The sequence below is a fragment of the Ananas comosus genome, linkage group 6, assembly GCF_001540865.1.
Source record: "Ananas comosus cultivar F153 linkage group 6, ASM154086v1, whole genome shotgun sequence".
In the NCBI taxonomy this organism is placed as follows: domain Eukaryota; kingdom Viridiplantae; phylum Streptophyta; class Magnoliopsida; order Poales; family Bromeliaceae; genus Ananas; species Ananas comosus.
Window position 1 is genome coordinate 14,575,023 of NC_033626.1, and position 12,579 is coordinate 14,587,601.

General features: G+C 37.6%; 2 protein-coding genes across 4 annotated transcripts; one reads left to right on the top strand and one right to left on the bottom strand.

The window, feature by feature from the left end:
- LOC109711233 (putative calcium-binding protein CML19) lies at positions 703-2,104 on the bottom strand. The gene has a single exon (XM_020234179.1). It carries the CDS (start codon positions 1,751-1,753, stop codon positions 1,202-1,204), a length of 552 nt encoding a protein of 183 aa, XP_020089768.1. The 5' UTR covers positions 1,754-2,104; the 3' UTR covers positions 703-1,201.
- On the top strand, positions 8,298-12,075 carry LOC109711375 (probable calcium-binding protein CML31). 3 transcript variants are annotated; one of them, XM_020234387.1, is made up of 2 exons: positions 8,298-8,997; positions 11,385-12,075. In XM_020234387.1, the coding sequence occupies exons 1-2, from the start codon at positions 8,906-8,908 to the stop codon at positions 11,968-11,970; spliced, it is 678 nt and encodes a 225-aa protein (XP_020089976.1). In that variant the 5' UTR covers positions 8,298-8,905; the 3' UTR covers positions 11,971-12,075. The 3 variants fall into 3 exon arrangements, with proteins under 3 accessions (XP_020089976.1, XP_020089977.1, XP_020089975.1); XM_020234388.1 differs by having other exon boundaries at positions 8,298-8,972; positions 11,360-12,075; XM_020234386.1 differs by lacking the exon at positions 8,298-8,997 and adding an exon at positions 10,724-10,906 and having other exon boundaries at positions 11,069-12,075.

Below are 12,579 nucleotides of genomic sequence, written 5' to 3' on the forward strand. Positions count from 1 at the left end.
CAACTAAGATTTGAACTAAGATTTGAATATGGGTCTCGAGTACCAACCACCAAATTTTTTGTCCCTTGCTCTAGAAACGGTCAGTGTAGCACAGCATATTGTTCTTCGATCATAGATAGTTGGTGTACTGGGCCGTTAGTTTGCCAGGCTTTAAAATGGGCAACGTGCGTATCTGAAATGTCGAAAATGACGGTTGTTGATCGAATATGAGGCCACTACGGTTGCCCAAATTTCACTGCTACAATTAGTGAGCATCGGGAGTTGACGAGTATGCCAAGGTCTGTATCACAAATAGGAAGGCCAATCAGAAACCCAAGGCGGTTCGTCAATTTTGTTAGTATCTGCAAATTTCCTCCCTTTCCTCTTTGAAAAGGGGTGTTTGTTTGGCTATCTGCGCACCTATAATGTAAGTGTTGATTTTACGTTTTGACCGGTAAATGGTCAAAATTTATTCACTTATTTTATAATTTTTTATAAATACTAAAAATTTATTAAAAATTAAAACTTTAAAATTGGGAGAGTATAAAATTAATAGAGTATACATGTAGTGTTTTCCTTCTTATTTAAAAAGAGCTTTCTTTTTCTTTTGAAAAGATGGAAGGAGCAAAATTCTGAACTTGCTGCACTCGCTCGATAAGTCTGTAAAGATGGAAGGACAGTTATTAAAAAGAGCTATTGAAATACATAGGCATCAGCGAACAATTTTCGGGAAACTTCATTTATACCTCTCATAAGCTTATTATTTTTGACTAATACATCTTGGGGTGAACCCAAAAATAAAGAACATAGTATGGTATATATATATACAACAGGCTACATGAGAAATGGGAACACAAGTGGAAATTATATCACAATTACGACTTCCCTGTACACGGACTCTTTAATTAGCATCTCAACAAGTAACTCACTCCATCGAACTAAACATAACCAAAGCAATACAAAATGGGCCGGGGACAAACCGGCGTGTTATGAACTGTAAATTAACAGCATTGAGTTGCTTACTTTCAATCGGATAAACGAGCGATAAATTAAAGAACAGGTTTCTCTCTTTTCTGATGTAAGAAACAAATTAATTTATAGCGGGCGAGCGATCGAGCTCCCGTACGTGCATCCCTTGCCCGCGGGAAATATATATAAGCGCGCATTTGTACAGGCGAGTGTGTGTGCGCGCGCGCGCGTGAGGGGCCGGCTAGCTCAACAATCAGAAGCGCATCATGGTCTGGAACTCGTCGAAGCTGAGGACGCCGTCACCGTTGAGATCGTAGCGCTGGATCATCTTGGCACAATCCTGAACCGTCCAGTCGCTCTGCCCTAGCTGGTTGAGCGTGCGACAGAGGCTCTTAGGCGTGATGCATCCCTGGCCGTCCATCTCGTATGCCGCGAATGCGTCCCGCAGGCTCCGGGCCTTCTCCTCCTCGCCGGCCTCCGCCTCCACCAGCTTCAGGAAGTCGTCCATGCTCAGCTGCCCATCTCCGTCCGAATCGGACAGCTCCACCGCAGCTGCCGCCTCCTCAGCGGACATGTCCTCGCCCGCGGCGCGCATGCCGTTGCGCAGCTCCGAGGGGGAGATCTTGCCGTCGCCGTTCTCGTCCAAGTAATGGAAGACGCGCTCGAGCTCGCCGGATTTGTTGTTGCTGCCACGGGGCGTCGAGGTATTGGAGTGGGTGGGGCTGTCCGATTTCTGCGCCGCTTTCTTGGGGGAGAGCATGCAGAGGAATCTACCGAAGCCGGAGGATTTGTCCGCCACCATCATCTGACTTTGCTGCTGATGAACTTGTGGGCTATATATGTATACACTCCACTCTAAAGTTTCCGGTACTTTCTATACCCTGGCGTACTGGATGGAGGTGTGTATGTATATATAGAGAGAGAGCGTGTGTGTACTACTCACTGTAAACGGATATCTATATAGAAGAGAGAGAGAGAGAGAGAGAGAGGCTTAGCTCGATATTTGGTCGATAAGGGTATACGTATGGGCGAGAAAAAAGGGGATAAGGAATAGATTTGTCTTTGTTGGAAAGAGGCGGTTAATTATGAGATGATATTAATCGGAGCGCTCAATCGCTGCTTGTTTTGAGCCGGATAGTGGAATTGAAGCCCCGGTTATGCAGGAGTATATATAGCCGCTTGTGCTCAATCGTTGGGCCGGCCGACGGCCGCGTTAGAAGCGTTTTTTTTTTCTCCAACTAATGAAGGGTCGAATGCTCGAAGGAAAGGAGTAACTGCTCTTTTGTTGGTAACGTACCAAACACTCAGGCGCTGTTTTGATGGGCAGTGTTAAAAAACTCCTCATGAATTTTTATTCCTATGGTTATTTGTCTGCATAAATGAAAATACGAATTCTGTAACACAGAAAAAAGTTCCACGCTTCATTTTAGCTGTTTAGGATACATATCATACTATAATCTCCCATGACACGTATTTATAACAATTAAATTCTAAAATTTAAACATATCCAAAATTCAATATAAAATTTAAATAAAATAAAAATTCAAAATATAAAAATTAAAAATTTAAAATTTAAATTAAAAAAATAAATAATTTATGTTTTTAAATTTGAAATTTGAAATTTGGAATTTGAAATTTTCAAATTGAAATTTGAAACTTAAAATTTAAAACTAAAGTAATGAAACCATTTAACTTTTAAATTGAATTTAAAAAATCTAATAATTAAATTTTAAATTTCAAATTTAATAATATAAATTTAGCATATTTATAAATTTAAAATTTAAATTTAGGTTTAAAATTAAATTTGAAGGATTTGAAAATTAAAAATTAAAAATAAAAATTGAAAATGTGAAATTGAAATTTGAATTGAACTTTTTGAATTTAAATTTGGAAATTTAAACTTTTTGAAATTGAAATTTTAAGTTGGAATTTGAAAGAAATTTGAAAATTGAAATTCTGAATTTTGAAATTTGAAATTTGAAATTTAGAAATTTGAATTTGAATTATGATTGAACTTGTTAAATTTGAAATTTGAAATTTGAAATTTGAATTTGAAAGTTGAAAGTTGATGAAAGTATGAATTTGAAATTTGAAAATTTGAAATTTAAAATTTGATTTATGAAATTTGAAATTTGAAATTTGAAATTTTAAAATTGAAAATTGAAATTTGAAATTTGAAATTTGAAGTTTTTGAAATTTGAAATTTAAAATTTAAAATTTGAAGTTTTTGAAATTTAAAATTTGAAATTTGAAATTTAAAATTTAAAATCAAAATTAAACTTGAATTTTAAAATTTTAAATTTTGAAATCTAAAATTTTATGTTGAAATTTAAAATTTAAAAATTGATACATCTTTCGGAGCCCAAAATGGTGGAATTTTTTTCCTTTGGTTAAAGTGGATTGTAAGTTTACTCTATTTTTTGGAGTATAGTATAACTATACTCCAAAAATTATGTCATTTTTTTTTCTTCCAAACGCTTCATAGGATTATTTTTCTACCAGCGTAGTATAGTTTAACTATGCTACGTTTTTAGAGGTATCCAAACGGAGCCTCAGTGTACAACCCGCACGTTAAAAACAGTTGAAAGGTCGCAAAGGAAATGTTCCATAGCGACGCGCGGAGAGGAAGACGGGGTCCGTGTCTTACGTGTGATTGTACATCTATCTATATACATATAAATACCTATTAATTTTTTTTTAACTAATTAATTAATCCTTTTAGTTTTCTATTTGCTTTTTAAAAGTTTGCTATTTAGAGGCGTGCAACTCATGTAAAATTCAGATAATAATGACAGGAATTAAATAAATTATTTCATGTTGGTGATGGGACTTAATAATGTGATGCCTCGAACTAATTTATTAAATTTAAAATATAACAATTATACTATTGATGTATTGCTTCTAATTAATTAAATAATTAATCTGAAATTTATCCAGACATTCTATCACAATTTTCAAATAAATATTTTTATCTATAATCTTTTAAAAAATAATTAATTAAATATAAATAATGTGACNTTTAAAGAGGCCCAATCATGCCTACTAATGTCACAATGGTCTTAAGCACAAGTTTTTTTTGCTTTGAGAAATAGATAACACGCTATCCGTTTCGTTTATTTTATTTAAAAATAAATTTAGCTGAAAATGTGAATCAACTAGGATTTGAACTTGAGTTTCAAGTGTCAACCATCAAATTTTTTACCGCTTGCTCTAGAAACAATTAGTAATGTAATATAAATATTATATAATAAATTTTCTAAAGCTGCGCGGGCAGGTTGTGAATCTTGTTGTGATGGCTAAGGCGCCACGAATTTTGGATGCAACCCAACTAACAGCGGTCAAAGCTGTCGAGAAGAACGCGCAGGCACATGCACCTCGAGGTGGGCCCGGATGATGTCGACGATGATGATGCTGGATGATGATACGAGCAGTAGCGATGGCGCCACGTATGCCGTGACTCATACTTGTGGATCCGATTCTGCGATCGCCCCGGGTAGTCGGCCGCCGACTGTTGGATGCGAGCTGATGCTTAATTAATTAAATGGGTCAGCAGCGGCAACGCCAGGTGGAGCTGCTCCCACCATGTCATTTTTCAGTGGAGTCAATGTTTGCGTATTATCGTGGCAGCGGATTTAAATGATCGTTTCAATTTTTTTTTTAGTTAGCTTTTTCTAAAATTTAAATCTGTAATCAGTCCTCTAAATGCTGAATTTAAAGCATGTGCAGACGATTGGTGCTCTAATTAGAAGATCGTTGGATATATATCAACCAACTATTCTAACATCAAAACAACTTTTTATGTTTTTTTATTAATTCGAAGGACCGAGCACGTGCTCTCGATCATGGCATCTATGGGTCGAGGCCCTCACAAAATTTCCCGCGTCGATGGGACCTAGCTCTCGCTGAATTCTAAAAGTTATTGTGATTTAGCGTATCTATTCGGTACTCCAACTTTATTACGTACAAATGCATATATAGTATTACTTTTCTAGCACTAAATGTCTTATTTTACATATTCTTTCGTTGGATAAAATAGATAGATCATCCGATTATTTTGTCTGGCCATAGATCCATAAGAGCTTACAGTTGTATCTCGTTTGCTTGCTTTGGTACAAGAAACTTTCACTTGACGTATCCTTCTTTAATTTGAAAGATTTTCCTAAAGCATCTTTCCCAGCAATTTATTTACCTATACTTTTATTAGTTAAGAGACTAAAAGGCCCAGTATAGTAGCATTTATGATGGTTAAGATTAACCATCGATCTATCCCAAACTACTGAAGTCACAATCTTACAATAGCGGTTTTTAGTAAGACCACTGCTGCTGGATATGTATGACCACTCCACGCAAAGGTGCATGCATCTTTGGAAGCGGAGTAGAAGATTCTAATTGGGTGTGCAGGTGCTTTCGTTCCGTACCCGTGTGACCAATAAGTACCACGATGTAGTTAAAGTCGTCCGAATGACGTACGCACGGGCGTTAGGGAGGCAACGTCACTCGTTTTTTTCCCTTCAGTGTTGGAGGATCAAAGTTCTCCTTTTTGAACCTGAACGCACCCCTGACATTGTTATTTTGTTGGTTCATTGGAGTTTGATTCAGAAAGTTTTATTTATTCGCTGACAAAGCAAAACCAACTATATAAGCTCTTAATCAAAATTCCCGAAGTAATCTAAATTCCTCTCTGTTTTTCATAACTGAAACAAAAGGAAAAGAACAAAAAAATCAGTAGTCGTTTTGGTTCTTACGTTTATGCGAGTAATAAAGTCATCGAATAGTACAGAGCACCAGCGTTGGGTTCATACAGAATTACTAAACAAAACAAACAAAATACCTAGAATTAAACCTTTCAAAACCTCTTACGTACTTACTGAAGCTATTATATATCTTCTTAAGCCATTACAAAGTAGGTCCATAGATGATAAAACTTTGCATTTGAAAAAGAAAACATAAAAGGTGATTACGATATATAATACCTAGAATTATAATTTAAAGCGTCCTTAAATGTAAAATTTGTTGTAGTAGATCCTGTGCCACAGCATAATATTCTAGCAATTACGAGGAGAAACATATCATTTGAGTACTTCTTAGGCGCCATTAAACATCCTTTTATTCCTTTCTAGCCAAATAAAACTGTAAAAGCTAGCACCAATACATCGAAATCTCGAGCTTTTAAGATGAGAACAGGAAGCAAGCCAGGGTGAGAGGATGCTCGGCACTATCCGGACGTAGAGGACTCAGAGCATACTTCTTAAAAGCTCACCTACGTACGTGATCACAAGTTAATTTTGCTTGTTCGTGTTACATATATTTTATGGTAGCTGAAAGAACAAAAAAAAGAAAAATAATTCATGGGTATGTAATTATAAAATTCTGAAGTATGAAACGTAGTAAATAATTTTTTTTTTTTTGAAAAAAAAATAGTGTGCTATCTGCTTCATATATTCATTGATAGTAACTGAGTTTTTTCTCAAACAAATTAACACTTGCGAGCACAGAAAATAAAATTCACGCCACCCAAGATTTAGTTAAATATCAATAAACAAAGTTAAACTATACGCCCTAAAATCTTCTGATCACAAATGGTTTACAGGAAACATCCCTTCTGGATCGTGGAATAATAATAAGGGATAATTATCTATATACCTCTTATACATTTGAAAATATTCAATTTATTCATACTTCTATATNTAGCGAAATTGCTTGGTGTCGGCTGGGCTAGCGAAATTCATCTTCTTGTTAGAAAATATAAGATTTGTGTTATATTTGGTTTAGATTTGTAGTAATTTAAATTGGAGTTAAATACTAATCTAATTGAGATTGAATATAATTTGGCATATATAAATTATGAGTCGAAATCTAATTTCAAATTGAATTAGATTAGACTTGTGTTTAAAAATCTAATTAGATTAGAGTTGTAATTAGACTTTAATTCAAAATTAGACTTTAATTCAAAACCATGCGCTATATATACGTGGCCAAAGTAATGAAGCCGGAGAGCTAATGAAGTGGCCGTGCACTAATTAATTAAGCCTCTGGGAGGGTACAGATGCTGCGGAGAGAACCGAGTTTCGTGCTTAACTAGTGTAGGAACCCGTGCGATGCGACGGATATAATCATATTTGATTAAATTTAATAATATAAAAAATACTTTAAAACTTTTAGAATAAAATTATAATTTAATAAAAAATAACGAAAGATAAAAAAAATTATAGGAGAAAAAAATTTGTTACATAGAAATCGAACCCCTTTGTATCCTCATTTAGGATATTCTCTACTAACACCGATGCTTTCGTGAAATATCATAACGCCTTCAACCATTTTTCGGCAAGTCCTATACATTACAAATATAAGTGGTCGACATCGAGAGAAAAAGGTTCGAGGCTAGGATTAGAGTTCGACTCACTCAACGTTGACGATGAGAGCGAGGGCGGTGCGCTTGCGGGCTTGAGGGGAGCGGACGTAGTAGGCGAGGTCGTTGTTGAGAACGTCATTTGCCGTACCCACAGGCTTCTCGGGTAATGATTCTTAGAAAATAGAAACTAATGAGAGGGAAGTCGAAGTAGCGACGTTATAAAGAAGAAATTATGAGATGGGTAGTCGAAGAGACATACGTTATGAAAAAAAATTAATAAGACGGGAAGCCGAAGAGGTAGACGTTACAGGAAAAGAAAGCCGAAGAGACCGCTTAGCCATTTGGCTTAAAAGAGGGGCAAGTGAAGGTAAAAGATAGGCTGCCACGTGGTAAGATTAGGAAAAATAATGTTAAGGTATAGATTTGGTGCTTCGGTGGCAGCAACATCATGAGCCAAGAGAGAGTTGGAGCTCTAATTAATTAAGTGAGCATCTGAGGAGCCGTACACACTAATTAAGATCAAGTTGTGGTCTGTACGGATGGTGAGAAAGAAGCCAATTTTGGAGTCTCTTATACGACGCATCTTTCATCGTTTCGGATCTAATTAAATTTTAGTCTTTGAAAAATTTAATTTTTGTACTCCACCTTTCGACATTAATAAATTATTTGTTTCGTCTTCGTCCGTGTACGTAGGCCGTTGGTCGAACCACGTAAATATCGGTCTGCTCTTTTTTTATTTTTTTTTTCGTATTAAGTTATTTTTTAGATCTATTTTTCGCCGTTCTGATTTTAATAATTTGTTCTTTTCAAACCGGTGAAATTTGCACCGTTTAATATCGGTTCAGAGCTAGAGGAGAATATGACATTGAGGTCGTCCACCATGAAAACTAGCAGAAGCCAGCCTACAAAGTCTACACCGTTTCTTATATAGTTAGAACATTTATACGCCCTCACCGTCGCGAAGTTGCTACGAATCTTCATTTTCCTCTGACTTTTTTTTTTTTTAGGAAAACATTTTCCTCTGACCTGTAAATGTCTTTCGTGAAGCCACAGAAATCCTGCAATTTTTTGTTTTTTCCCCATCTTTTGATAAAGACTCTTTAAAAAGCTTATACAAAGGCCCCTCAATATATACAACTATCTCTTCGTCTAAGCCTGTTGAATGATTAAACATATGCCTAATTTTGTGCGTTCGTGCGTGCACAATCAAACAAGGTGATTTTCTCAGCCCTTGTCTTCTTTTTTGGGCAATCCCCATGGTTTCATGAAATGCTTATTTACGCATAAGCATTATCGTCGAGCAGCAATCGCTGGTGATTACAATTCCATCTGCCTTCTCTTTGTACATAAATTTAATCTCCGATTTTTGTTGTTTCGTTTAAGTTGCGGGTGGTTGGTTGTTTGTGTGGGGCTATCACCTTCCCCTCAGTCCTCAGATATTCTCGGCAGTTGTTCTTCCTTTTTGCGCGCAATTCGTTAGATATTCTTTGTCTCTCGATTCCTCTATTGCAAGTCGCGCGGTAGAGGAACATACTACATATATCAGCCGACTGGGGGCTGGTATACTTTGGCTGAGGCACTCGACTCTCAATCATTTATCTAGACATGAAGGAAAACAGCCTCCCATTAGCCTCTACAGGCTCCACTGCGACTCAGAAGAGCAGGGATGCAGGCGCCTCCATATTTCTTTTCGGCTGGTNAAAAAAAAAAAGAATATTAGCTTATGTTAGCGAAATTGCTTGGTGTCGGCTGGGCTAGCGAAATTCATCTTCTTGTTAGAAAATATAAGATTTGTGTTATATTTGGTTTAGATTTGTAGTTATTTAAATTAGAGTTAAATCCTAATCTAATTGGGATTAAATATAATTTGGCATATATAAATTATGAGTCGAAATCTAATTTCAAATTGAATTAGATTAGACTTGTGTTTAAAAATCTAATTAGATTAGAGTTTTAATTAGACTTTAATTCAAAACCATGCCCTATATATACGTGGCCAAATTAATGAAGCCGGAGAGCTAATGAAGTGGCCATGCACTAATTAATTAAGCCTCTTGGAGGGTACAGATGCTGCGGAGAGAACCGAGTTTCGTGCTTAACTAGTGTAGGAACCAGCGCGATGCGGCGGATATAATCATATTTGATTAAATTTAATAATATAAAAAATACTTTAAAACTTTTAGAATAAAATTATAATTTAATAAAAAATAACGAAAGATAAAAAAAATTATAGGAGAAAAAAATATGTTACATAGAAATCAAACCCCTTTGTATCCTCATTTAGGGCATTCTCTACTAACACCGATGCTTTCGTGAAATATCATAATGCCTTCAACCATTTTTCGGCAAGTCCTATACATTACAAATATAAGTGGTCGACATCGAGAGAGAAAGGTTCGAGGCTAGGGTTAGAGTTCGACTCACTCAACGTTGACGGTGAGAGCGAGGACGGTGTGCTTGCGGGCTTGAGGGGAGCGGACGTAATAGGCGAGGTCGTTGTCGAGAACGTCATTTGCCGTACCCACAGGCTTCTCGGGTAATGATTCTTAAAAAATAGAAACTAATGAAAGGGAAGTCGAAGTAGTGACATTATAAAAAAGGAATTATGAGATGGGAAGTCGAAGAGACATACGTTATGAAAAAAAATTAATAAGACGAGAAGCCGAAGAGGTAGACGTTACAGGAAAGAAAAGCCGAAGAGACCGCTTAGCCATTTGGTTTAAAAGAGGGGCAAGTGAGGGTAAAAGATAGACTGCCACATGGTAAGATTAGGGAAAATAATGTTAAGGTATAGATTTGGTGCTTCGGTAGCAGCAACACCATGAGCCAAGAGAGAGTTGGGACTCTAATTAATTAAGTGAGCATCTGAGGAGCCGTATGCACTAATTAAGATCAAGTTGTGGTCGGTACGGGTGGTGAGAAAGAAGCTAATTCTGGAGTCTCTTAATTATACGGCGCATCTTTCATCATTTTGGATCTAATTAATCGGATCTAATTAAATTTTGGTCCTTGAGAGATTCAATTTTTGTACTCCGTCTTTCGACATTAATAAATTATTTGTTCCGTCTTCGTCCGTGGACGTAGGTCGTTGGTCGAACCACGTAAATATCGGTGTGTTTTTTTCTTCTTTTTTTTTTTTCGTATTAAATTATTTTTTGAATTTATTTTTCGCCGTTCTAATTTTAATAATTTGTTCTTTTCAAACCGGTGAAATTTGCACCGTTTAATATCGGTTCAGAGCTAGAGGAGAATATGACATTGAGGTCGTCCACCATGAAAACTAGCAGAAGCCAGCCTACAAAGTCTACACCGTTTCTTATATAGTTAGAACATTTATACACCCTCACCGTCGCGAAGTTGCTACGAATCTTCATTTTCCTCTGACTTTTTTTTTTTAGGAAAACATTTTCCTCTGACCTGTAAATGTCTTTCGTGAAGCCAGAGAAATCCTGCAATTTTTTGTTTTTTCCCCATCTTTCGATAAAGACTCTTTAAAAAGCTTATACAGAGGCCCCTCAATATATACAACTATCTCTTCATCTAAGCCTGTTGAATGATTAAACATATGCCTAATTTTGCGCGTTCGTGCGTGCACAATCAAACAAGGTGATTTTCTCAGCCCTTGTCTTCTTTTTTGGGCAATCCCCATGGTTTCATGAAATGCTTATTTACGCATAAGCATTATCGTCGAGCAGCAATCGCTGGTGATTACAATTCCATCTGCCTTCTCTTTGTACATAAATTTAATCTCCGATTTTTGTTGTTTAGTTTAAGTTGCGGGTGGTTGGTTGTTTGTGTGGGGCTATCACCTTCCCCTCAGTCCTCAGATATTCTCGGCAGTTGTTCTTCCTTTTTGCGCGCAATTCGTTAGATATTCTTTGTCTCTCGATTCCTCTATTGCAAGTCGGTAGCGGAACATACTACATATATCAGCCGACTGGGGGCTGGTATACTTTGGCTGAGGCACCCGACTCTCAATCATTTATCTAGACATGAAGGAAAACAGCCTCCCATTAGCCTCTACAGGCTCCACTGCGACTCAGAAGAGCAGGGATGCAGGCGCCTCCATATTTCTTTTCGGCTGGTTCTGCCAACTGCTATCCCCCGCACCGCCACCGCCGCCGCCGCCGCCGCCGCCGCCTAGCAGCAGGAGCGATAAACCCAAGCAGCCGATGATCAGCTCGACGCACGCTGCGTTGGGCGCCTCCAAATCCTCTGATCACGATCACCTGGTGCTCGAAAGGATCTTCCGCTGCTTTGACGAGAATGGCGACGGAAAGATCTCCTCAGGCGAGCTCCAGAGATGCATGCGGGCGGTCGGAGAGGAGCTGTCCTGCGAGGAAGCCGAGGCTGCAGTCAGGTCTACAGATTGGGACGGCGATGGCCTGATTGGGTTCGAAGATTTCGTGAAGCTGGTGGAGTCGGAAGGAGAGGAGGAAAAAGGAAGGAGCCTGAGGGGGGCGTTCGGTGTGTACGAAATGGAGGGGGAGGGGTGCATCACGCCGAGCAGCCTCCGGCAGGCGCTGGGACGGCTTGGGGAGGCACGGTCCATAGAGGACTGCTCCGTCATGATCCGCAGCTTCGACCTCAATGGTGATGGCGTCCTCTCCTTCGATGAATTCAGAATTATGATGCTCTCACCCACAAAAAGTGATCACATGTACGTATGAAGAGGCCATATATGATCCGTTCGTACGTGCAGGGAGTCGTTATTTCTTATCAGAATAATACTTTTGTATCTTGTATGAAAGCGTAAGAGCCGAAAATTTTGTTCATCACCGTCTCCACTTGAGGTTGCCGTATTGCTTTTGATTAAGCATTCATTATTTCACACGATTCAATAAATAAAATTGATCGAGTATAAACGCTGTATAGAATAACTACCAGAGAGAAGACTTTTTTTTTTTTTTTTTTCTTTACTGTGGCCAGCCTTAAGATGAGAACATGTCAACGTTGTTTGCTTGGAGCCTGCCACACTGTCTAGCTAATTATATAGGCAATTATATATATATATATAGAATTGAGCTCTTTTGCTTTTAAAAATATCAAGTCATTGGTACTTGTAAGTTTTCGGCCCTTGGATTAAGGAATGTGCGGTTAAGATGATGTGGGTCTCTTAGGGTTGAGTGGGTGGTTGATTGAATAGTATAATCTAACGGGTAAAAATGATCAAAGACGTAGATCTAACGGTAAAAAATTTACAAGTACCAAGTGCTTTGTACTTTTACAAGTACCGTAGCCGGACTCTATATATATATATAGAGAGAGAGAGAGAGAGA

Bases quoted from the DNA above. Each gene is read 5' to 3' on its own strand.
- LOC109711233 (XM_020234179.1), bottom strand. From the start codon at position 1,753: ATGATGGTGGCGGACAAATCCTCCGGCTTCGGTAGATTCCTCTGCATG.
- LOC109711375 (XM_020234387.1), top strand. From the start codon at position 8,906: ATGAAGGAAAACAGCCTCCCATTAGCCTCTACAGGCTCCACTGCGACT.